The sequence below is a fragment of the Hemicordylus capensis genome, chromosome 5 (genome assembly GCF_027244095.1).
Source record: "Hemicordylus capensis ecotype Gifberg chromosome 5, rHemCap1.1.pri, whole genome shotgun sequence".
Lineage (NCBI taxonomy): Eukaryota > Metazoa > Chordata > Lepidosauria > Squamata > Cordylidae > Hemicordylus > Hemicordylus capensis.
The window spans coordinates 14,271,818-14,298,088 of NC_069661.1; the positions used below are offsets into that span (position 1 = coordinate 14,271,818).

The 26,271-nt window shown below is 48.0% G+C and overlaps 1 protein-coding gene across 4 annotated transcripts in view; it reads left to right on the top strand.

Moving 5' to 3' along the window:
• SHROOM3 (shroom family member 3) overlaps positions 1–26,271 on the top strand; it is a 250,264-nt gene that overhangs the window by 32,756 nt on the left and 191,237 nt on the right. For 2 of the 4 annotated variants that reach the window (XM_053255546.1, XM_053255547.1), the window contains one exon: positions 15,891–16,045. In XM_053255546.1, the coding sequence (XP_053111521.1) occupies positions 15,891–16,045 (155 nt within the window). Of the gene's footprint in view, positions 1–12,933; positions 12,965–13,395; positions 13,453–15,890; positions 16,046–26,271 lie in introns of those variants that run through there. The other 2 variants (XM_053255550.1, XM_053255549.1) reach the window with 2 other exon arrangements.

The following is a 26,271-nucleotide window of genomic DNA, read 5'->3' on the forward strand; positions in this document are numbered from 1 at the left end:
GGGATTTCCATGAATGTGGGAGCAGCAAAGGCAGAGTCACGCTGCTTCCCAGCTTACCATGAGCCCAGTATTATATGAGCCAGCTGTGGGGTGGTGGTGGTTGGGGGGCAGGACGGGATGAAAGCTCATTGTGATTTTTGACACGGTTTACCTCCCTAGAGATGGAAGATGGGTGATAGCTTTGCAATCCTTTCAGCTTTCAGTGTGTGTTCGTGCTTTTATTATCCCATCAGGCCTGCAGTGACCAAATTTGTAATGGTTTTTTAAAAAAAGCTTTTTAAATTATCAAAAAACACAAAAACAACTGTAATATTTTGCCAATGTTGAATGCAAATGACAGTTGGCAGGAATGCCCCCCACCCAAGATTACTCCATGGAGAGAGGACATTTTGTTCCTTTTTACCCTAATTCTGTCCCTATAGCCCTTTCCTCTCTGCAAAAACAAAAACCAGAACCTGCTAACAGGCAAAGAGGCACCTTCCAAAGTGGTGATTCTCTTTATATCTAGCAGGGGGAGAGCAACTGGCCCTATCCAACCCTAGCACATCACCCCTCCAGAGGCCGTTGCTGGTGTCTATCATGTATTTCTTTTTAGACTGTGAGCCCTTTGGGGTCAGGAAACCAACTTTTCCTTATTCGTATTCTATGACGTTTGAGATCCTTTTTTTTTTTTTTTTTTGGCTGAAAAGCAGTATATAAATAATTTAAAAAAAAACACAAATAAAAATGACTACAATTTTACCCTAATGATTTGGCAGTAGGGGTAAAGAAGGGGTAATAACACCAAGGAAGCTGTACGGCCAACAATGCTGTCACCTATTTTACATCACTATGAGAGGGATGTGCCAAAACGCGATTCGGCATCTGAATCGTGGGCACATCTCTTTAAAAGTGAGGGCTTACACAGCCTTTTTAAAGTGAGCAGGTCCATATTTGCTCCTCCTCTGATCACCACCATTGCCATAATCCTAGGTGCTCCCCCCAGCTATGCCCACATGCCAGTGGGGCATCTCCCAGCTGCCCCTATGTGACCCAGGCAAACACATGGCTCCTATGCATGCACAGTGGCCATTTGCATGGTCACGGTTGTGGGTGCATGCTGACCTCTCATTTCAAGAGGAGAGCTGGTCTTGTGGTAGCAAGCATGAATTGCCCCCTTAGCTAAGCAGGGTCCGCCCTGGTTGCATATGAATGGGAGATTAGAAGTGTGAGCACTGTAAGATCTTCCCCTAGAGGATGGAGCCGCTCTGGGAAGGGCAGAACGTTCCAAGTTCCCTCCCTGGCATCTCCAAGATAGGGCTGAGAGAGATTCCTGCCTGAAACCTTGGAGGAGCCACTGCCAGTCTGTGTAGACCAGGGCTGCTCAACTTCGGCCCTACTGCACATGTTGGCCTACAACTCCCATAATCCCTGGCTATTGGCCACTGTGGCTGGGGATTATGGGAGTTGTAGTCCAAAAACAGCTGGGGGTGGGGGCTAAACTGAGCAGGCCTGGTGTAGACAATACTGAGCTAGATGGACCAAGGGTCTCATTCAGTATATGGCAGCTTCCTATGTTCCTGTTTCAAGCACACATCCCTACACTATGAGCATTCTTCCCCGGAAGTGGTGCCAAAGGCCAAAATATGTGGGCCTGGCCCAGGGACTATAGTGCAGAGTGCAAGGCAGCGCAATACTCCTTGGGCCCTGCAGACTCTGTGACCCTGGCATTTGTCTGACTGGGGCGACCTCTGGCCCTGAGCGTGCTTCCAGAGGGTAATTTTTATCCAGAGACAGAGGCAGGTCATGGCTGCAGGGGAGGAAGAGAGGCATTGCCCTGATATGCTTCCTGCTCCCTTTGGCAAATACTTCTTCTGGTAACAGTTATGCTGCAGAGCAAATGTTAACACACTGATAAGTCTTGTTGGCAGGTTCGTAATCTCTGGAGAAGGAGGTTGCTGGGGAAAGGGTGACAGGGAATAGCTGCCCCTGGAGTGTGTTCTGCAGCAACCTTGGCAACGCATCACCATGATAACCACCACAACCCAAACAGGATCCTATTTGCATCACCTGGTGATGCATCCGAGTGGAATTCCTCGAATGAACTGCTTTTGAAGCCAAGAACTATAGAAGCAGAGAGGCTCACACAACCCCTGGCTCCTACCTGTATCTATATCTACCATGCACTTTCAAAGCTTACAAGTGTTGGTTTGGAAAGGAGGCTGGCCAGCAGGTAGAGGAGAGCTGGTCTTGTGCCATACAAGCATGACTTGTTCCCTTAGCTAAGGAGGGTCCACTCTGGTCGCATATGAAAGGGAGACTAGAAGTGTGAGCACTGGGAGATATTCCCTTTAGGGGATGGAGCTGCTCTGGGAAGAGCAGAAGGTTCCAAGTTCCCTCCCTGGCAGCATCTCCAAGATAGGGCTGAGAGAGATTCCTGCCTGCAACCTTGGAGAAGTTGCTGCCAGTCTGTGTAAACAATACTGAGCTACATGAACCAAGGGTCTGACTCCATATATGGCAGCTTCCTATGTTCCTATGTTGCACCAGGACTATGGAGTGAGGCAGCATTGTGTGCCTCACCTCAGGCTCTACAGTACCTTGGACCACCCCGACTACGACTCCCATGTGGCTAGGGATGATGGGAGTTGTAGTCGAATAACATCTGGGGACCCAAGTTTGAGAACCCCATGTTTGAGAACCCCCAAATTGAGAAGTTTTTGTAGATTTGATATCTACAAAAGAGTAAACGCCAAGCGTGATGACTGGGGCCCCTGGATAGGGCTGTTCTTATGCCAGCAAATACCTGCTGCCTCTTGGAGAGCCCACTTAATGCTAAGCTAGCATCTCAAGGGAGACGAGCAAACAGGAAGGAACTGTTGTTCAGATTGATCCAATTAGCCCTTAACTAGCTATGGTCATATCTCAAGAGGTTTGGGTACACATAGCCGTACTTGAAAAGTGGCCACTTTCATCCATTGGCTTCATGAGTCAGACTGACAGCGGTGCTATCTGGATTTAGTACGAGAACACTGTTGAAATAACCTTTTGCAAATTGCTGATGCATAGGGATACCATGAATATCTGTGGTTCTCCCCATTCATTAAAATACTGCATTTGCACTGTTGCAGATAAGTGTTCTGAACAGGCATTAGATTTTAAGGAAGAGATGTTAGTGCTTTTGAATAGTGATCATGATGCACTGTTCCCCAAATCTTTGTTGATTAAAAATTGATAGATTTCTTTATTCTTAAAGGATTTGTGTAATCATGGAAAATAGGAGGCTGCCAGATTCAAAGGTGCTGAAGAGCGCAACCAAGATGATCAGGGGCCAGGAGCACTTCCTTATGAGGCAAGGCCAGCATCTGGGGCTCGTTAGTTTGGAAAAGAGGCGACTTTGGGAGACACGGTAGAAGTGTATAAAATTATGCATGGAATAGAGAGAGTGGGTAGAGATAAACTTTCCTCTTTGTTTTATAACCAGAGAGTGCTGGACTAGGACCGGGGAGACCCGAGTTCAAATCCCCATTCAGCCATGATACTTGCTGGGTGACTCTGGACCAGTCACTTCTCTCTCAGCCTAACCTACTTCACAGGGTTGTTGTGAAAGAGAAACTCAAGTATGTAGTACACCACTCTAGGCTCCTTGGAGGAAGAGTGGGATATAAATGTGAAAATAATAAAATAATAAAAATAATAACACTAGAATCAGGGAAACTGAAGGCCAGGAAATTTAGGACCAACAAACGGAAGTACTTTTTCACACTGCACATAATTAACCTATGGAATTCACTGCCACAAGATGTGGTGACAGGCACCAGCCTGGGTGGCTTTAAAAGCAGCTTAGACAAATCCATGGAGGACAGGTCTATCAATGGCTACTAGTCTGGTGTCTATGGGCCAACCTAAGAGGCATGATGCCTCTCAATACCAGTTGCAGGGGAACAACAGCAAGAGAAAAGGCATGCCCTCACCTCTTGCCTGTGGGCTTTCCAGAGGCATCTGTTGGGCCACTGTGTGAAACAGGATATTGGACTAGATAGACCTTGAGCCTGATCCAGTTGGGCTGTCATTATGTTCTTATGAGTCAGACCATTGGTCCATTTAGCTCAGTATTGTCCACACAGACTGGCGATGGTGTCTCCAAGGTTGCAGGCAGCAGCCTCTCCGAGATCTATCTGGAGATGCCCGGGAAGGAATTTGGAACCTTTCTGCATGCAAGCAGGCAGGTGCTCTTCCCAGAGTGGCCCCATCCCCTAAGGGGAAGCTGTTCACATGAACTCTTTCATTCAAATGCAAACTGGGGTGGACCCTGCTTAGCAAAGGGGACAATTCATGCTTGCTATAAGACTATGGGAAACTCCTATATTGGGCAGCAGCGATATAGGAAGGTGCTGAAAGGCATCCTCTCATACTGCCATGGTAAAACCCCTCCTGTATTCTACCAAAGAAAACCACAGGGCTCTGTGGTCGCCAGGAGTTGACACCGACTTGACGGCACAACTTTACCTTATTATTATTACATTTATATCCCGCTCTTCCTCCAAGGAGCCCAGAGCTGTGTTTTACATATTTTTCTGCTCACAACAACCCTGTGAAGTAGGTTAGACTGAGAGAGAAGTGACTGGCCCGGAGTCACCCAGCAAGTACAGGTGAAACTCGGAAAATTAGAATATCGTGCAAAAGTCCATTAATTTGAGAGACATGAGACCAAACAATGCAGAATTGCTGAAGGCCGCTAATGAAGCATCCTGGTCTTCCATAATACCTCATCAGTGCCACAGGCTGATAGCATCCATGCCACGCCGCATTGAGGCAGTAATTGCTGCAAAAGGGGCCCAAACCAAGTACTGAATACATATGCATGCTTATACTTTTCAGAGGTCCGATATTGTTCTATTCTTCAATCCTTGTCTTCTTGGTTCCATGTAATATTCTAATTTTCTGAGATTGTGGATTTGGGGTTTTCATGAGCTGTACGCCATGATCATCACAATTATAACAAATTAAGGCTTGACTTATCTCGCTTTGCATGTAATGCGTCTGTCTCATATATCAGTTTCACCTTTTAATTTGCATTACTGAAATTAATGGACTTTTGCACAATATTCTAATTTTCCAAGTTTCACCTGTATCATGGCTGAATGGGGATTTGAACCCGGGTCTCCCTGGTCCTAGTCCAGCACTCTAACCAGCTTTCCTCCCAACACTCTGGGAAGGAAATTGTCAGTAAGCAGGACCAACTTTGGCCCACAGGTTGGCCCACAGCCGACTCTTGATGTTCGAGATGTGCTCCTGATGGCATTGACTCTTAGCACCTGCAAGCCTATTGACCACGAGGGGCATTGGGGTTGAGATAGCCAGGAAGGGCATTCCTCTTGGACCATGCTTTCTCTACTGTGATTCCTTTTTGTTAGACTGATAGTCTCAGGTTTCATTCTCTCACCTGCAAAGAGATACTTCCTCCTCTTCCTTTCCCCATCTTCCTGTTTGTAGCTAGCAATGAGGCATGTAGGTCTCAATCTATCTCCCTGACGGATTTCCTGAATAAACTGCTTTATTTGGAACTTTAATTTCATGTCTCCAGACAATATTAATTAGCAGTGCTCTTCTTACCTGTGCACTTCCATTGTAACTGAAGAAGTAAAAAAAACACCCCTCCCTTCTTGAGCTCTCTAACGCTTGAGGCCCCAGGCCCATATCGGGGGTGGGGGGCAGTGTTCCCTCTAACAGGGATTCCCAGATGTTGTTGACTACAACTCCCATAATCCCCATGCAAAAGCCATTGCAGCTGGGGTTTCTGGGAGTTGTAGTCAACAACATCTGGGAATCTCTGTTAGCGGGAACACTGGGGGTGCGGGCGGGCAGGGCTAGAAGGAGGTAGTGGCAGTTCAAATCTTTTTATCCTACAAATAGGACTGCTTTCTCCTACAGTAGCCCCCCGCCCCAGGGGTCTTTGTGGTGGGGAGCAGGTGGAGAAGGCCCCAGTGCACTGCGAGTATCTTCCACTGCTGTTGCCTTTCCTGCCCTGATCCTTGGTGAAGAGACTTCCTTTGCAGGATTCTCCCTGCAGCTTCCCTTCCCTTCCCTCCCACCCCGCTCTGCACTATGAAGACAGAGAGCTCAGGGACACAGGTTTTTCTACCCAAGTGTGTAACTTCCCCAGTGAGGTGCATTCTCTAAAGAGACTCAGCTGCGGCAGCTTCTCCCCACTCCTGTTGGAGGAGAAAAAGCTTGGTTCACCCCAGTTACAGCAGAGCAAGCATGTCTGAGAAGAGCAAGAAGAGCAACAGATGTTGAAGGTTCAAAAGCAAAGAAGACTCACTGGGGAAGTTACACACTTGGGTAGAAAAGCCTGTGTCCCTGAGCTCTCTGTCTTCATAGTGCAGAGCGGGGTGGGAGGGAAGGGAAGCTGCAGGGCGAATGGAGAATGTAGGCAGAGCAGGGAGCAAGAAGGAGGGAGAGAGAGAGCTCTGACCGAGAGACTGCTGACGGTATCAGGCTACCAAATAAAGAAAGCCAGAGCAGAGAGAGAGAGAGAGAGAGAGAGAGAGAGAGAGGCAACGGGTGGGCGGGGGGTGGATACAGAGGAAGACCCTTCCTCACTATCTCTACTCCTAATATTTTGTAAACCGCCTTTGCTGTAAACTCCTTTGTCGTAAACCGCCCAGAGACATAAGTTTTGGGCGGTATAAAAATGTGCTAAACAAACAAACAATGCCCCTGGTAGTCACTAGGATAGACCACTGTTCTAGTTTGCTTCTTTTATGGGTCACCTCTACAGCCAGCAAGTGGGAGTGTGGGACAGCCATTTCAACGAAGTGCAAGAGAAGATACATCAGTGAAGAAAGCCAGCATGCAGACAGGGGGGAAGAGAAGAAAAGAAACCCAAGTAGAATCTCCCAAGAGACAGATGGAGTTCATTGTGTCCCCCAGCCAGCTCTGGAAGTTCGACGTGTTCTTTCCCGGTCCCCAAATCAAGGGCGTCAAGCAAGTGGGTCTCCAGAATCCACTTGGGTCATTCCACCGCTACATCGGCATTGCCTGTGTCTTCTGCTGCCGTGTGGTTTTGCAGCCTGGCTGAGCAGGCTATGTGTATCCCTGACTTGCACACTGCCGCTGCTACTGGTCTAAACATAAGGAGGGTTTATTTGACACATTTTACAAAGCAGAGGCTCCAGCCTGAAGTCACGCACCGCCCTGGCTTCGCGTGCGTCCCATGCCTTCCTGCTGATAGTCAAAGGGGCCACGTGCCTCATAAAAAGCAAGCAGGGCTGGTACGGACAACAGCACTCACCAGCACCATGAAGGCAACGCATTAGAACTGAAAGGGCTGGTGGGAATGACCTTTGCCACCCGCCAGCATCTATTAGGCTGGTGCTGTTGGTTCCCTGTCCCTCCTCGAATGGGGTCATTATTTGCACTTTCTGTCTCCTTGCGTTCCTTGATCTGCCAAAGCCGCTCGAGGAGCGGCTGGACTCAGTGGCAGAGGGCATGAGGGCATGCTGTGCGTGCATGCATGCATACAGCCTTACCTGGGGAAGACTCCCATCTTCGCCTCTAAAGAGCTGCTGCTAGTCAGTGTCTATCAGTAAATTGTTCCTGGGGATGATGGGAGTTGTAGTTCAACAACTACAAGAGAGGAGAGCTGGTTTTGTGGTAGCAAGCATGACTTGTCCCCTTAGCTAAGCAGGGTCTGCCCTGGTTGCATATGAATGGGAGACTTGATGTGTGAGCACTGGAAGAGATTCCCCTGAGGGGATGGAGCCTCTCTGGGAAGAGCATCTAGGTTCCGAGTTCCCTCCCTGGCAGCATCTCCAAGATAGGGCTGGGAGAGATTCCTGTCTGCAACCTTGGAGAAGCTGCTGCCAGTCTGTGAAGACAATTCTGAGCTAGATGGACCAATGGTCTGACTCAGTATATGGCAGCTTCCTTTGTTCCTATGTAACTGCTGGAGGGCCAGGTTTGCCCATCTCCAGTGTAGACCTTACTATGGCCTGACTGAGTCATAGGCAGCTGCTTATGATCAAAGCCTTAATGCAGTTATATATGTATTCAGAAGTAAGTCCCACTGAGCTCAGAGGGGCTGACTCCCAAGTAGTTGTACAGAGAATTGCAGCTTTTATCATTTAGATCTGGGGTTCCCTACCTTGGGTCCCCAGAGGTTGTTGGACTACAACTCCCATCATCCCCAACAGGGATGAAAGTTGACGGGAGTTGTAGACAGTTCAACCATCTCTAAGGACCCAGGGATGAGAATCCCTGATTTGGAGCATTCCTGGCAGAGGTGCTCTTACCCCTGGACTTCCAGGCTGAGGTCCAGGACCTCCACACACCCTGGGGGCCCCCAAATCCTCTTTAGTCTGTCCCCAGTGGGGTGGTCACTGTGCCCTGCTGCTGGCCCACGCTGCACCGGGTGGTCTGACCTGTGCCGGGCGCCGAGCGTGCTCTCTGCTTTGGAGACAGAGGGAAGAATGGGGAAAGAAATATGTGGGATGTTGTGTGCTGAAATGTTTCTGCTAATGCATATTTGCATAAATAGAACTGCTTTATATTCTTACATTCTTGTGAGTTCAGTTGCTGTTTGTGCCCTCAAGAACCCACATGTTGGAAATACTGCATGAGTCACAGTGTGAGTGTGTGTGTGTAGGTAGGGGGGGAGATGCTTAACTTGCAGGGGGTGGGGGCTCCAAAGGCCTTTAGGTCCAGGCTCCAAAATTACCTACGTGCACCTCTGATACCTCCTGCCCATTATCTCTGCAGAGTTTCTGGCCCCCTATGAGTTCAGATCCAAGCATATGCTACATTATTGTCTGTGGGAAATTGCATAGGGACCTCTGGCTGGAATCCAAAGAGCTCATTGAAGGCCATGTGTGTGTCCAGTGGGACTTGCAAATGTGTTTTATTCAAACAGCAGACCAATATGCCATATCAAAAACTGCTTGAGCAGGATTGCTAATAGGGAGGTTTGGCGTCCTGCTCAGCCATTGGTCAATCCCCATTATTCATGGAATATATGCAGATATGCTTGATTTGCATCGTTTGTGAAGGTTGTAGAATTGAATTGTGCTTATCACAGAATCTGGATTACAGTATGCTGCTACGGCATTTTGATTCCTTTATCGCAGATAATACAAGCAATAAAGAACTGCTTGAACATCGGTGATTCCATAGTTTTCATATTTTAAATTCCAGTTTTGTTAAGGGAGGAGATGAAGAGAAGATGGTTCTCTTTGCTTCGGAAACAGACCTGTCTGATAGAGCCAGAAATGACTCTGCTTGTGCAGGTGGAAAACCAATTTAAAGGTAGGGATGTGCAAATGGATTTGGGTAAAAAACGATTTGATGGGTGATTTGGAGACAAAACAAATCACCCCGTGGTCCATTGGCTAGATTCGGGTACAAATCGAATTGCGCCTGATTCAATTTGAATCAATTCAAGATTCTGATCCCTCCTATTAATTCCCCCAAATTCCCAGCTTTCATTTTTAAAAAAAAGCTAAGCTCTAGCCTTGTACCATAGGACTGGAAAGTAGCCAATGTGACTCCAATTTTCAAGAAGGGATCCGGGGGAGGGTGGGGGATCTGGGAAATTACAGGCTGGTCAGCTTAACTTTGGTTCCAGGTGAATTGATGGAAAGCATACTTAAGGACAAAATTGTTAAGCATATAGAAGAACAGGCCTTATTGAAGGAGAACCAGCATGGCTTCTGCAAGAGAAAGTCTTGCCTCACCAACCTTGTGGAGTTCTTTTGAGAGTGTCAACAGGCATGTGGATAAAGGTGATCCGGCTGACATAGTATTCTTAGACTTCCAAAAAGCTTCTGGGACAAGTTATATATTTTTGCTAGGAGAACGGCAGTATCTCCTAGCAAAGTATCTGCTCGGATACGCCTATCTGAGTATCTGCTCAGACTGAACAGATTTAGCTCAGTATTGTCTTCACAGACTGGCAGCGGCTTCTCCAGGGTTGCAGGCAGGAGTCTCCCTCAACCCTATCTTGGAGATGCCAGGGAGGGAACTTGAAACCTTCTGCTCTTCCCAAAGCGGCCCCAGAATATCTTACAGTGTTCACATGTAGTCTCCCTTTCAAATGCAAACCAGGGCAGACCCTACTTAGCAGGGGCAGAGCCACCATTGGGCCGACGGGTTCAAAGAAACCGGGCTGCTCCCAATCAGGGGCCATGCCTAGCGGCCCCAACACTCCCTCTGCGTCAGACGCGGGGGTGCAGGTTTAGCTCCCGAGTGGGGGTCGCGTGGTCCCTTCAGGAGTTAAAAGGCTGGCACTGCATTCACAGTCCAAGCCTTAGTTTAGCTCCCGAAGGGGCCACGCGTCACGGGTCTGAGCTAAGCAGAGCATGTGTGCTGGTGGTTGGTTTGCTACCATTATATTGGGGAAGTCAGGATTGTTAGAGTTTGCTGTTGTTCTCTTCAGTATTCAGTTGAATATTGGACTTGCTTCCTCCTCCTTTCTTTGTCTGAATCAGGGTTGCTACTGAAGTACACAGAAACGGCAGGTCTCCATTGGTTTGGGTTTATTATTTCTTGTTTACACAGTCAGACAGGTGTTATTGACTGGTTTGTTTTATCCAGACATCGAGTCCTTCCCAAGGACCTGGGATGCCAGAATTTTATTGTCAGTTGTTATAGATATCGTAGCAGAATATAGGCTGTTCCCTTAAAGCTGCTTTTTGTAATTGGCTGATGGTAATTTCTGTGGCCCCTATGGTGTTGAGGTGCTCTTCAAGGTCTTTTGGAACTGCACCCAGGGCACCAATTACCACTGGGATTATTTTGGTCTTCTTCTGCCACAGCCTTTCAATTTCAATTTGTAGATCTTTGTATTTGGTGATTTTTTCTATTTCTTTTTCTTCTATTCTGCTATCCCCTGGTATTGCTATGTCGATTATTTTGACTTGTTTTTCTTTCTTCTCGACTACAGTTATATCTGGTGTATTGTGTGGCAGATGTTTGTAGTCTGAAGTCCCATAATATTTTTACACCTTCATTTTCTTCAACTTTTTCAATTTTATGGTCCCACCAATTCTTGGCTACAGGTAGCTTGTATTTTTTGCAGATGTTCCAGTGTATCATCCCTGCTACTTTGTCATGCCTTTGTTTGTAGTCAGTCTGTGCGATCTTTTTACAACAGCTGATTAGGTGGTACACTGTTTCATCTGCTTCTTTACAAAGGCGGCACTTGCTGTTTGTGGGGGATTTTTTGACTTTTGCTCTTATTGCATTTGTTCTTAGTGCCTGTTCTTGTGCAGCCAGTATTAAACCCTCTGTTTCGTTCTTCAAGTTGCCATTCTTAAGCCATTGCCAGGTCTTGGTGATGTCTGATTTTCCACTTATATTGTGCAAATATTGACCATGCAGTGGCTTCTTTTTCCATTTTTCTGCTCGGTTCTTGACTTGTTCTTTCTTGTAGGCCTGCTTTGTTTCATTGGTGTTGAATAGTTTCGCATTATTGACCATTTGAAGTGCATCTTCTTCACTGTCCTTGATATAGTCTTCAAGGCCTCTTTTCTCCTCCTCCACTGTTTGACGGACTTGCAGCATGCCTCTTCCACCTGAGCTGCTAGGGAGGTAGAGCCTATCTATATCACTGCGGGGGTGCAGAGCATGATTGATGGTCATTATTTTCCTGGTCTTACGATCCAGCATCTCTAGCTCTGCCTGGGTCCAGTCTATTATTCCTGCAGTGTATCTGATAACAGGTATAGCCCAGGTATTTATGGCTTGTATTGTGTTCCCACCATTGAGTTTGGACTTGAGGATTTTTCTAACTCTCCTGATGTATTCACTTCCAATTTTTCTTTTAACTTCAGTGTGTGCGATGTTATCAGCCTGGAGAATGCCCAAGTATTTGTAAGGTTCTTTCTCTTCCAGGTTCTTGATCTTGCTTCCATTGGGCAGTTCTATTCCTTCTGTTTTTCTTATTTTCCCTCTGTTCATTATTAATGCAGCACACTTGTCTAGTCCAAACTCCATTGCTATATCGCTACTGAATATACGGAGAGGCACTCTTTGTCTGGCTCCTCTGGTGAGACCTGTCCAGTATGGTTGGACCTCTGGCATAGCTCTCACCTTCCTCAGAGCACACAAGCCCCACAACCACGCCAAAGTAGTGCCTCATTGGGGGACCATGCCAAGGTAATGTCTTGGAGTGGTTTACACAGAGAAATAATCCTCTGTAATAAAAGCCTTGGTGTCCGTCTGTGGACTCCAAGGCGTGTGTTCGTGCCTCCCTGGCCTGTACTGGGCATGCGCGAAGCGCATGCCCAGAACAGTGCAAGGGAGACACGACCGGCGGCCATCTTGGGCGGCCAGAAGCAGCCGCCCCGAAAAGGCCGGGTGTGCGGTGGCGGGGGAAACTGGCCAAGGTGGCGGCAGAGCCGCCGCCTCGGCCAAAAAAGACGGAGCAGAGGCCGGCGGCGGCACGGAGGCCGGCAGCAGCCGGTGGCACAGAGCCGACCGCGAATGGCCCGGCCCAGCCGTGGAGGCCGGCAGCGGCGCCCCCAGAGTCCACCCGGTCGCTGAATGAGGGGGAAAAAGGCGGCGGGGGAAGCTGGCCAAGGCTCCGCCGCCGCGCCGGAGCCTGGAGGGAGAATTTGGGGCCTGAAGCCGGGCATGGGGGAGAAGCGGCGGGGGAAGCCGGCCGAGGCCTGGTGGCGACGGAGCCGGGCGGGAGGGCGAATATGGGCCCCTTCCTTTCCTAGCGCCCGTTATTCAACGGGCTAAAATTAACTTGTCCTCTATAATAAGATGCCAGTGTGTGCGCCCGTATCTCTTTGCCTGTGTCTTCCTTGGCGGAGCGCATGCCCAGAACGTCCGAGGAAGATACAGCCGCAGGCACCAGGCGGCCATGTTGAGGAGAGCGGCGGGCCAAGGACTGCGGGGGGGGGCAGAGGCGGCGGGTCCGGCCCGACCACAGGGAAGGGAAAGCCCAGGGAGAGCAGAGGCGACAGCGACGGCGGCAGATGTAAGGTGGGGGCGAGGTGGCGGTGTGCCAGGCCGTGAGGCGGCGCCGGCCGGGCCTGGCCAACCAAGGCGGCCCAGCCGCAGATGTGAGGCGGGGGCGGTCCGGCCCAGCAGCGTGGCCATGGCGGCAGAGGCGGAGGCGAGGGGAAGGCTGGGCCCGGGCCCACTAGCGGGCAGGAGGACTGGTCTCGCTGGCGGCGGCAGCTGCAGCGAGGGGACTGGCCCCGCTGGCGGCAGCGGCCGCGGCGGGAAAACTAAGCCCGCTGGCAGGTGTGGCCTGGCCAGCAGTGGGCCCGGGCCCAGCCTTCCCCTTGCCTTCGCCACCATAGCCATGCTGCCGGGTGCTTTTGCTCTGCCGGGTGCTTTTTGCTCTGCCGCCGCCTCGCCCGGCTTCTTTCTCTGCCTTCTTTTTCGGCGGGTCCAGCCCGGCCACGGGGAGAGGAGAGGCGGCGGTGGCGGGTCTGGCCGTGGCCTCCGCCGACACACGGGGTGAGGAGGCGGCGGGGGAAGCCGGGAAGGGGAGGCCGGCGGTGGCGGGGGGCCCTTGCTCGGCCGGGGAGACCGGCCGCGGCATGGAGGCTGGCGGCGGCGGGAGGGGAAATGGCGGCGGGGGGCACGGAGCGCACAACTCTCTTAGCGCCCGTTAATTTAACCGGCCTAAAATAACTAGTAAATAAATAAGATGGATCCCTGTCCCCAAAGGGCTCACAATCTAAAAAGAAACATAAGACAGACACCAGCAACAGTCACTGGAGGTCCTGTGCTGGGGGTGGATAGGGCCAGTTACTCTCCCTCTGCTATTAATAAAGAGAATCACCACGGTAAAAGGTGCCTCTTTGCCCAGTTAGCAGGGGACTTTATGAGAGTTCTTCTTTGAACAATTCCAATGAGATAATACCTGCCATTTGTGTGTATATAAAACAGCAACAATAAATGGCATATAATAAATTGGATGTTGCTGCCACCACCTCACCATGCAGGTGGCTGCAGAAGGATGCACAGAAAAGACAAAGGGGTGGGGGGACACATGAAGATACTGCATGGTATTATTACAATAGTATTATTACAATTAGGAATGAGTGGAGCCTCTCAGTTGCTTTCTAAAAGTTTTGGAGTAAATTTTAAAACATGCTTTGAGGTCTCCAGGATGACTGTATCTCTGCCTTCTCCATGCTTGAGGCTTTGAAGTTTGTGCCCTGAACTCCCCCCCCCCCCGGTACATCTCTCTGTACTTGCTTAGAGCAGAAGTTCCAAACCTTGAGTCCCCAGGTCTTATTGGACTACAACTCCCATCATCCCCAGCCACAGTGGCCAAAGTTCCTTGACTACTGTGACTGGGGATGATGGGAGTTGTAGTCCAACAACATCCCCCCCCCCAGTTTGCGGACCTCTGGGCTGGTGTAAAGAGTGTGTTCTGGTACATCTCTGTGCCTGGATGTGACCTTGCATCTAATCTATTGAGCAGGGAGCAGACCGCAGCAGCACAGTGCTGGAGAGGCAGGTAGGACTATAGCATTGATTCTTTGCTACTGCCAGTCTCATACATTCTTCTGCTCCTCTCCAGGAGCACCAGCCACAAATTCTTGTTGCCTGTGTCACTTGTAGCATCCCTGGTTCCAGTTAGCCACCCACTACAACACACCACCCAGTAAACTTCAGAAGCTGAACAGGAAAGGAAGTTTGCACTTCCAGTTACGGATCCTAGCCACAATACCATGCACATGCTACATGGGAACATAGGAAGCTGCTTTATACCAAGTCAGTCCGTTGGTCTATCTAGCTCAGTTTTGTCTACCCAGACTGGCCAGAATCTCTCTCAACCCTTTCTTGGAGATGCCAGGGATGGAGCTTGGAACCTTCTGCATGCAAGCAGGCAGATGCTCTTCCCAGAGTGGCCCCATCCCCTACGGGGGAAATCTTACAGTGCGCACACATGGAGTCTCCCATTCAAATGCAAACCAGGGCAGACCTTGCTTAACAGAGGGGACAATTCATGCTTACTACCACAGGAGTTTGTGTGACTCATGAGCCACAGTTTTGGCTGCCTTTGTCCTTTACTCCAGAGTCTGGAGCAGATAACTTTGCCTTCCTTCTGTGGGTCAGCTGGGCTGTCCCTAGATGGCACTCCCACATCTTGGTGCTCTTTGATGAAAAGCCCTTGCGCTTCTTCTTTCCTGCAAGGCTCATGTTGCCACGAACTATTCAGGCTGTGTTTATTACTATTTCCTGGTTTCACTGTTTTCCAACCTGTCTGTTGAAACAGGTGCTCCGCTAAATAGGTGGTGTGTCCCGCTGAGGTTTTGTTTGCCTTTACAATCATTGTGATGTTGGCTGAAGGTAGAGTTGTGTATCATGCAGTGTTGGTTGCTGGAGCTAAACACGTCTGTCTTTCCCAGGGGTTGCTACCACACCCTCAATGCAAACTTTTCATCCAGATGCATCGTCACAATATGTCCTTATTAATATGCTTTTAATGTATTTGAATAAATACTATGACTCCTACTCATTTAGCACATGGGAAGATGTTAGAATTTATTTTTGTGTATCCAAAAGGAATCTTTCTTTCTCCCTCTCATTTCCCCCCAAACGATTGGAGGAAAATCATCTTGAAACCGTAACCTGATTCAGACATTATGCTGTACAAGTGTACAGATGTCTTTACACACGTACATGTGTTTGTGTGAATGTCTGTACCTGGGTTCATATTTTAAGTGAACCTGGGTGCAGGCCCCTCAAATGCATCACACAGATAGGAAGTATACTGCTGTGCCTGTGTTCAGCATAACATGTGGATCACTTTATCTGTGTACAGATCCGTATCTGTGTACACCGTACACTCATGGTACAAGTGTTGAACATATCATGTGAATGGGGCTTGTGCTGCTCTGCTTCTCACTGCCCTTTCTCTCTTCTCTGTTCCACCCAAGATTGAAGAAGGAGGGAAAGCAGATTTATTAATCTCTAAACTGGAGCCTGGCGATGAAGTGGTCAGCATCAACGAGGTGGAGCTAAGCAGTTCCAGGCAGAAGGCCATCTCCTTAGTGAAAGGTGCCTGCAAGACGCTCAGACTGGTTGTCCGCAGGTAGGTGAGCATAAACTATGCTGCTGGTGGAAGGAGGGCTGGGCCTCAGAGCTTTTTCATTCTGGTTTGGTTCTTGTAGCTTTTGCTGCGTTGATTCCTCCCAAATACCTGGAGTGATGGTGGTGTTGATGGTGGTTCACTGCTTTCTAGTTTCACAAAGGCTCGGTACTTTCAAGGCCTGGTTTTACCAGTTAGTGGGGTTCAGTGTTGTGTATAACTTCAACCGCGTCAGAACACACCCTATATGTTGGACTACAACTCCCATTAACCCCAGCCATAGTGCCTTTTGACCGCTATGGTTGGGGATGATGGGAATTGTAGTCCAAGAACATCTGGGGGCCCAAGGCTGTGAGTCCTTGTTCTAGGCTGTTGTGATTAAGGCGGGCGGGGGGGTGGAATTGAGCCAAACGACCCCCGCCCCGCCGCCTGCCTTTTAAACTACACTTTAGGGCTGAGATGAAATGGCAGACACACATTTTACCACCCTATTCACAGGAGGATTATACTAGGAGAACTGGTCTTGTGGTAGTGTTTATGTGGTAGCATACATTGTCCCCTTTGCTAAGCAGAGTCCACCCTGGTTTGCATTTGAATGTGAGACCACATGTGAGCACTGTAAGATATTCCCCTTGGGGATGATACTTCTTTGGGAAGAGCACCTGCATACGTGCATGCAGAAGGTTCCAAGTTCCTTCCCTGGCATCCCCAGAGAGGACTAAGAGAGACTCCTGCCTGCAGCTTTGGAGAAGCTGCTGCCAGTCTGTGTAGACAATACTGAGCTAGGTGGACCGATGGTCTGACTCAGTATAAGGCAGTTTCCCACTATGTGGGAAAACATTTAGTATTCTTTTCAGGGGTCCTTTTCTTTTGGCTATGGGGGGACCCAGTTTGGATCAGGGCCATAACACGTAGGGAGCAGTCTACCATTTTCATCATGCAGATTCCTTGATCCCAGTTGCCTCCTGAAGCTGCTCTTAGCCATGGAAGCTGGGTGATTTAAGTTGGGGAATCTGCACCAGGGAAGGGTTAACTTAGACCCCCCGCCCCCCACCCCAGACATCCTGTGCTGTGATCCCAACAACAACAACGACAAATATTTATATACCACTTTTCAACAAAGGTTCCAAAGCGGTTTACATAGAGAAATAATAAATAAATAAGATGGATCCCGGTCCATGAAGGACTCACAATCTAAAAAGAAATATAAGATAGGCACCAGCACTGCTCCCTCTAAGGCGTACGCATGTGCACGCGCGCTCACAAGTTTTTGGATGCCCACTCAGTTCATTTTAGATCCTGCTCAGGTTGACTCAGGAAGGCCCCATTCTGAATGCACATGGTGCGCACACACTGCCTTGATACTGCCATCACTGAACAAAAATTCTGCACACAGATGAAAAAAATTAGGGGGACCACTGGACTAGAGTTGCCATGCCCCCCGAAATTCTGGGTTTCACCCGGATTTTAAGCATCTCACCCAGCTTGCTTAGCCCACCCAGATTCTCCCACATTTCAGCTTTCTTGCTTTCTTTCTTTTTCTTTTTTAAAAAACTAAGTTCTAGCCCTTGTAGCAGTGGAGTTATAGAGCAAAACATGCAGTCACTCTTCTGCTCAGAAATTGTTTTCCAGCCAATGTACATAATATGCAAATTAGGCACCTGGATTTGGAGAGCCAGAGCATAGCATCCCTGCACTGGACACCAGCAAGAGTCACTGGAGCTACTGTGCTGGAGCTGGATATGGCCAGTTACTCTCCCCCGCTAAATAAAAGAGAATCATCACCACGTTAACAAGGTGCCTCTTTGCCCCCTCATGGCTTCTTTTTAAAAAAACAAACACGACAATCAAGATCTCTTCCATCTTGTCTAGTCTGACCCTCTCTCTTCTAGCCATTCCTCAGTTTCAGAAACAAAGAACTTTATTTCCCTATTTCACTACCGATGGAGACTGCCCATGCAAAAGCAGGGGCCTGGATGAACTTTTGTTCCTTTCATGTGTTCTATTTTTAGATCTCTCTCTTCCCACCCACCCCCACCCTCCCAAACACTGGTGGTGCAGGTAAAGCAGTTCACCTTGCAGAGTACACCGTGCTTCCCGAAGGCCTTATCTGAGTCAGAATCAGGTCACAAAACAAAACAGAAAAATCTGTGGAGTGGCAGTGCCAATGTTAGCCAAGCAAAAGTGCTTTGCCGACTCCTTTCAGGGGGAACAATCAGCTCGCATTCCATTAGCATCACCTGAGCAGCGTGGCCAGCCACAGGGATGGGACGTCTTCCAGTTCCTCTTCGTGATTTTAAAGCTGTGTCAATGGAGATGGGCTAGAAGGCTTTTTCCTAAAGGAAGAGAGCTTTGTCTGCTCTGTCCTGCTTATGTCCACACCCCTTTGTTTGCTAGGCCCCAGTTCTACCTTGGCTATAAGGAAATAAAACATTCTTGCTAATTATAAGCAAGGCTGTGTCTCTTGGCTTGGATTTTGAAAGCTCAGGAGAAGCACCAAATACGGTACTGGTCACATTCCCAAGAATCTCAGCTTGCTTTCTTTCTTTCTTTCTTTCTTTCTTTCTTTCTTTCTTTCTTTCTTTCTTTCTTTCTTTCTTTCTAAAATCAAGCTTCTAGCCTTATGGCTGCAAAGGTATGCTTGGGTGGACAAGGCTGCAAAAATCTTGGTATCCAAAAGAGTGTCTGAGTCAGCAGCCAGAGATGGGTCTTGAGTGCCTTGCTATGCTCCTTACCTTTTCCCAAGACTCCCAAAGCTCAAATAAAAGAATAGTAAAAATTGCAGAATAAATTGTACAAGATGTGCATATGTTGTCTTCATTTGCATGATTTATACAGATTTATACATGTGGGTTTTCGTGGCACAGGATTTGGATGAGCTTGGCTGTGATTTAAAAATTTAAGGGCAGAATATACACAGTCCCACCAATGAGTCTTATAAGAGCACCTCAGTGCTAGGCAGCTTGTGCGGTATAAGGAAAGTTAGGTCTTCGTCTGTGCCATCTTTTGTATTCATGGTCTGAATTTTTAAAGGAATAGTATGAGCATGGAACAAAATATACTGTGGTGGGGGTAACGAGAGAAGAGACACAGTGCATTTTTCGAAAGGGGTGAGTTTTGTCCTTCACAGGGTTGCCAACTCCTCAAGAGGGGCCTGGAGCCTCCAGGGATGGGCATCCATCTCCAGGAGCTTTGACACACGTGGCTTTTTAGCTTGCATCTGCTCCAGAATGGAGGGCACGAGTTCACAGATCAGCCAGATTTACAAAGTCGCCGTGGGCTATCAGGGACCAGTTCACACACAATTCTAGTTTCCCCCGAATTAGGGCTGCACATTCTAGCTTAGCCTGAATTATGTTCGGGGTAAAAAAAATCCTCTATTTTCAGCACCTTTGGGGGGGGGACACCTAGGCTTCTGGTATGCCCCAACGCTTCTCTGTGATATTTGCCAATAAATTGGCTTTTTTCAAAAGTCGTATTTTTGTGTTTTTTTGTGTTTTTTTAATATTTGTCGGGTGGATTTGTGGAACGCCAAGAGTCAGCAGAGGATGCTGCTTGGCAACTTGTTGTGCTGGTCTTCTGCAAGGAAGACGGGTTTGACAGCTGTGTTCCTTATTGTCTGCTCTAGGGGCAGCAACCCAGGCAGAGCAACAGCTTCTCATGGGGTTTGGAGGCTCTGTCCATTGCATAGAAAGAGTTGCTGCATTATCTGGGCACACTGAGGTTGCTGGATGCAGCCACACACGATTGCTGCGTTCATGACACCAGTGTCCCTCTCTCCCCCCCCACACCTTAATGTACTACCTTCATTCATTCTGCTCCTGTAATTGTAAAATAGTTTTTTCTTGCCACAAGACGCTTCTCTTTCACTGCCAAGCATGCTCCAAACCTTCCAACACGGGCAGTTTTTCATTAGTTTCTCCTCCTCTGCTTTTCTGGAGCTAGGGAATGGAACCCGGAACAGAGGCACAGGTGACAGATGCGCACCCAGAAAGAGGGAGCAGGAACCCACCGGTACCGACAAGGTTCCGGACAAAGAGAGAGAGGGTCATGGGTATGATTAGTTATAATAGAAGGACTTTGCCCAACAAGACAGAAAAGATGCACGGGAGCTAGAAATGGCTGGGTCACGCTGGGAGGGAAGCACAGGCACCACTGCTGTTTTGGAAATACAAAGCAGCCCCTAGGAAACACTAGAACCTGCCACCTTCTGAGTCAGTCCTTTGGTCCACCTAGCTCAGCATTGTCCGCTTTGACTGGCAGCAGCTCTCCAGAGTTTCAGGAAGTGGTCTCTCAGCTCTTGGCTTCTCCCCTCCCCCCTGCCCCTCCCAACTTATGACAGCATGATATAGGCAAAGCACTCCAGTTTTAGCTAAGGGCTCCAAAAGTGTTGATGGATTCCTTTCTGGGAGGTGTCTCACGCCTCCTCCTCTGGGATGTGATTGGTTGGAGAAAAAACCCAGAGCAAGCAGTGGGAACGCACACAGGAAAAAGATCTGCAGGGAATGCGGAGAGGAGCTGACCCTATGTGAACAGTACATTTAATCCCCCGAATTAAACAGCTGCGAATCTTCTGCAAAGCAGATTTGCTCTTCGGCTACTCCGCAGCATGAAGCCAAGTCTGGATAACTTCCAGGAGACTGCTGAAAGCGATCCTGGTTATTTTAATGACTTGATATGAATGAGCTCTGATACTGCCCAGAGCTACTAGATGGGGAAACACAGGAAATGTAATTAATAAAGTTGCGAAAAGCATTGTGAAAAGCATTGGAAAGGAATACTGAGTCGGGGGAATCTCCAGTCATGGCTTCAATCAGTTGGCAACCCTAATCCATCTTTGTTAGAGATGTGACTCCACCATAGGCACCAACTCTCAACACCAATTGCCCACTGGGGACATTAGGAGTTAAGGCAGGGAGGGTAGGACTGCCCCCTACAGAGAGTGTAGGACTGCCCCTACAGTAAGAAAATAACTCTCTTACTCTTGCATCTCTGCTCTGATTGGTAGACTGATACTCTTAGGGTGCTCGCTTCTCTGTGCTCTCTGTTCTTTCTTCTTCCTCCCACCATGAGGTAGCTAGTACAGGATGCAGGCTTTCTATCTAAGTTTGTAACTTCTTCAAATAGACTGTTGCTTGTTTTTAGACTTTAAGCAATTGTCTCCAGATCTCATCTGTGAGCTCTGCTCTCATCAAACTGGGTAATCTTTGCTAGATAGGGGTTGACTCAACTTCTCCCCTACAAGTTTTGTGAAATATAATATTTTATGCTAAAGCTCTCATCCTAAATACATAAAGTGAACCCATGAGGAACTTATCTTTATATGCAGATGCTTGCCATAGCTTTTTGTTTTTATTCGGTGCTGCTGCTATTTCTTATTTGGTTTTGGTTTCTGTTAAAATCATTGATGATAGTTTGTTTTTCTTGTTAATCTGAATTTGTTTTGAACAAAGCAGAACAAGAATTTACATTAATTACATTAATATAGAACAGTTGCACCCAACGATACATGTTAAAGAGCAAATGAAATTAATTGGTTATTGAGTGTATGAACTTCGTTATGCTTCTGTGTTCTTTTCCCTTCTTCCATTGTTTTTCCTGTATGTGATATTGGGAGCTGCACAGGATTGGTTGATTGCCTTCAGTTCTTCAGCTGAATCATGGTGTGGAGTTGTATTTAAGAACAAGACTTGGCCACCTTTGTATTGCACTGAGGATGATGTCTTACATCAAACTGTTTGCTATTTTGCTACCTCTGTGGTTTAGTTTGTGGTTTAGATGCCTTTCAGCATCTTCCTATATCCCTGCTGCCCGATATAGTACCAGCGGGGATTCGAACTGGCAACCTTCTGCTTATTAGTCAAGCATTTCCCTGCTGTGCCACTTAAAGTAGTCTTGTGCTAGTAAGCATGAATTGTCCCCTGTTTGCTAAGCAGGGTCCTACCTGGTTGCATCTGAATAGGAGTCTACATGTGAGCACTGTAAGTTATTTCCCTTAAGGGATGGGGCTGCTCTGGGAAGAGCACCTGCCCGCTTGCATGCAGAAGGTCCCAAGTTCCCTCCCTGGCTACTCCAAGATTGGAGAGAGAGAGAGACTCCTGCCTGCAACCTTGGAGAAGCTGCTGCCAGTCTGTGTAGACAATACTGGTCTGGCTCAGTAGAAGGCAGCTTTCTATGTTCCCCTGATTCTATGACTCTGAGAATTCTGTGATTCTGTGCCCCTGTGACCCTCTGGCTGAATAAAACAGCAATCAATCAATCAATCAATCAATCATTCAAACAGAGATGGCTGCAGGAATTTCAGTACCTGAGGCAAGATTCCAAATGTGGTCTTGCCATACACCCCGGGGGTGGTAGGAGTAGGCCCTTTCAAAACTGACCCTTGTAAGCTCTGAAAGTTGCCTGGGGTTGGGAAGGAGAAAAGGTTGCCAGCAAGCTGGCTTCCTCTTCTCTCCACTTGCCTCTTGCAGGCTTTGCAAGGAGTGTGAGAAGGGGCTCTCCCTGCAAAGCTTGCAGAGGTCAGAAGTGTTTCAAAGAGCTGCTCTGACGACAGGAGTGGGGAGCATCTTGCCTCCCTGCTGGCGGCACCCCAGGAAGCTACCGCCTGAGGCAACTGCCTCACCTTGCCTCCAGGGTGGATTAACCTCTTTGCCTCCTATAGGCAAAGAGGATTTTGCTGCCACAGGGAGGGGGAGGGGGCGTGAGGGGAAATCCCCCCACTTGCCTATAAAAATTGTCACTGCCACAGTGGGATGGGCGCAGTTATGGTGGCGGGGCTGGCTGCAGGGAGGGTGGAGGGGGGCGAGGAGGGAAGAGACGTACCCCTTTTTCTTTACCCTTTAAGTAAAGAAAAAATTGTCTCTGACAGTTTTTAAAAAATATTTTAAAACCCATCTTTTTACTCAGGCTTTTTCAGCTTCTTGATAATTTATAGGTTTTAATTCTGTGATTGATTTTTAAATTGTTAGTTTTTATTTGTTTTCTTGTTTTTTTAAATATGTGTTTTTAACTGTTTCATATCATTGTGAACCTCCCAGAGATGTGACTTTGGGGCGGTATACAAGTGTGACAAATAACTAACTAACTAACTAAATAAATAAATAAATAAAGTGCTGTGCATGCCTGTGTGCTGCATATGGAATACTCCTCTGCAGCGGTGGCAACTGACGCAGCGGCGTGGTGTCCACTCCTCTCCCCTCCATTAACATTATCCCTCGCAAAGGGGAGCACCCAGGCAAGCTCAGCTTGGCTCTGAAGCCAACTGAGCTCTCCTCTCCCCCTCATTTCAGGCAGCACGCAAAGGGGGCGTGGCCTCGAGCTCCAGAGAGCCCATGCATTCTCTCCAGCATTTCAGGCAGCCGTTTGCTGCCTGAAATGAGGGGGAGAGGAGAGCTTGCTCGGCTTCAGAGCCGGGCTGAGCTGTGAGCCTGCCCAGATGCCCCCCTTTGTGAGGGATACTGTTAACTGGAAGGGAGGGGAGAGGCCACCACACCGCCGCACCAGTCACCACCGCCACGGAGGAGTATTCCATATGCAGCATACAGGCATGCACAGCACTTGAAAGGGTAAAGAAAAGGGGGTACGTCTCTTCCCTCCTCGCCCCCTCCCCCTCCCTACAGCCAGCCCAGCCACCAAGACTGCCCATCCTGCCACGGCAGCGGCAATTTTTATAAGAAAATAGGGGGGTTTTCTTCGCCCCCTTCCCTGCAGCTACCCCCACCGACCCCAGAGAGGCATGGCAAAATTCGAGGAGCGGCAAGTTGCTGCTCCTCAAATTTTGCCACCATAGGCAGATGACTCCACTGCCTATGCCTTAATCCGCCTATGCTTGCCTCATGAAAGGGGTCTGAAGTCAAGGACCTATTCATAGTTGAGGATTTCTTGGTTTACCGTCCATCCAGGAAGTGTGAGTCCCTTGCCTGAGAGTGTGAAAGATTGCATTAGAATTGGCTTACTCATACTTGGCTCCTGATAATTTCTTGTAACTTGCAGTTACAATATCTGTGAGGGCTTTTTATTATCAGGCTCCCTGAAGAACCACCTAAGATAATTCAGGTGTTTGGATTTACATTGCACTTTATGGGCCAGTTTGCATACATCTTTGGCCTGTGGACTGGACAGGCAACTGGATGTGGGAGTGCCCCCTTGCCCCGTCCCTGTACATAGAATCTCTAACATTAACCAGAGCACCCACAGGCTAACCGCCTCTGCAAGGATGCTGTCCACCCCCTAACAAGACTTTGTTATATTTGTATGCTTGTCCAGCTCCCAAAGCAACAATGATGACTGGACCCATCACAGCAGACTGAAGAGGGAAGTCAGATTTGAAACATTGCCTCTGTACACATTCTATATTTTAGCATTAGCACCATATTCCCAAAGGCCTGTATCCATGGCACAATTTTCTTCTCTCTGGAATGTTAATTGTAAATAATTCACTTCTGTCCTAAGCATGCAGATGTTGGGCTCTGTCAGACAGTGATATATTCCAACTTTAGCACAAATTATGATGACAAAATGAGAAATCTGCAGGATGTACAGGGACGTTGTGTAATATTCATAGCACCATCTGCTGGCAATTGCTGCAGTCTCTGAATAAACTGTGTTTTTTCAAACTCCTTTTATTCTCACTTGGAAGAATGTTTATTCACCACAGTTTACTCACGGATTGCCACAGATTACCAGCAGATGGCGCTAAGAATATTACACAATGTCCTTGTGTGTTCTTGTGGAATTCTCATTTACAGTGGTCCCTCTACTTACGAAATTAATCCGTTCCGAATGCACATTTGTAAGTCGAAAAATTCGTAAGTCGAAAAGCGGTTTCCCATAGGAATGCATTGGGAACGGATTAATGCGTTCCGGAGCCTAGAAAAAAGACCCAGACCCCCAGTAAGGCTTGCAAACTGCACAGGAACATTTCTTTTCAAGAATAAACAGGCAGTAAACAGGCAGGCAAGTCAAGGAAACCGCATGTAAAATTTGTAAGTCGAGGAAACCCCATCTAAAAATTTGTAAGTTGAGGAAACCCCATCTAAAAATTTGTAAGTCGAAAAAACCGCATCTAAAACCGGATCTAAAACTGCCGTTTGTAACTCGAAAAATACTTATGTCGAGTAGTTTGTAAGTCGAGGGACCACTGTATATATCATCATAATTTGTTCTTAAGTTTGAATGTCTGTCTGGAAGGGCCTATTGTTAGTTCCTACAGAGAATTGATCCCTTGATTTTATTATTGATGGTGCACAAGCTGGATTTTGCTGGCATTGAAATAGGCTTTCTTGAAGTTTCTATACAATGTGCTCCATTAATATAAACATGGCAGGTAATGTGTCTGCAAATTACAGTAGGCCCTTCAGCTTACAAGTTGTTCAGACTAAGGAATCCAGCTGGAACAACTGAATCTAGAAGCAGCCAGGTCCCTGATGGTTCATCTTGCCAGATCATCTAGGTCAGGGCTGTACAACTTAGAACCTCCAGTTGTTGTTGGACTACAGGTCCCATCATCTCTGACTATTGATCACTGTGGCTGGGGATGATGGGAGTTGTAGTCCAACAGCTGCTGAAGTTCTGAAGCCCTGTTCTAGGCTGAAGGGCTGCAGTACTAACTCTGACCATTCTAAGGGTAGTGCTGTAGCATGTTAGAGATCAGGCCGTTCACCTTTCCTGGTGATGCAGAGATTAAGGTGCCTAAGCCCTGTTGCTTGAGCTGTTTGTTTGAGATCCCTGGCACCTTACAAGAATGTACTCTTGCTTCAGAAGAGTATCAGCATGGTGTCGTGGTTAGAGTGGAGTGTTGGACGAGGACCGGGAAGATCTGAGTTCAAAACTCCATTCAACCATGAAACTCAATGGGTGACTCTGGACCAACTTCTTTCTCAGCCTAACCTACCTCACAGGGTTGTTGTGAGGATAAACATAACCATGTACAGCCATCCCTTGCCAACCACGATTTTACCAACGGTGGTTTTGAGTAGGAAATTGTGACAGGTCTTGCCAATTGCGATCCAAGTATCTGCGGTTGGCGATACTTTTTAGTGATGGGAGGGTTCCGCTATTATGGGGGGTTCAGAGGTTTGATCTGCCTACTCCTCTTGCTGCCCCTGCTGCCCCTTGCCAATTTAAAATGCCTTTGAGTGATTTGAGGGTGGGGGGAGGTTTCAAAAAATCTCCAGAGGTTTGATCTGCTCATTCTTCTTGGTGACTCTTGGCGATATTACAGGATTTTT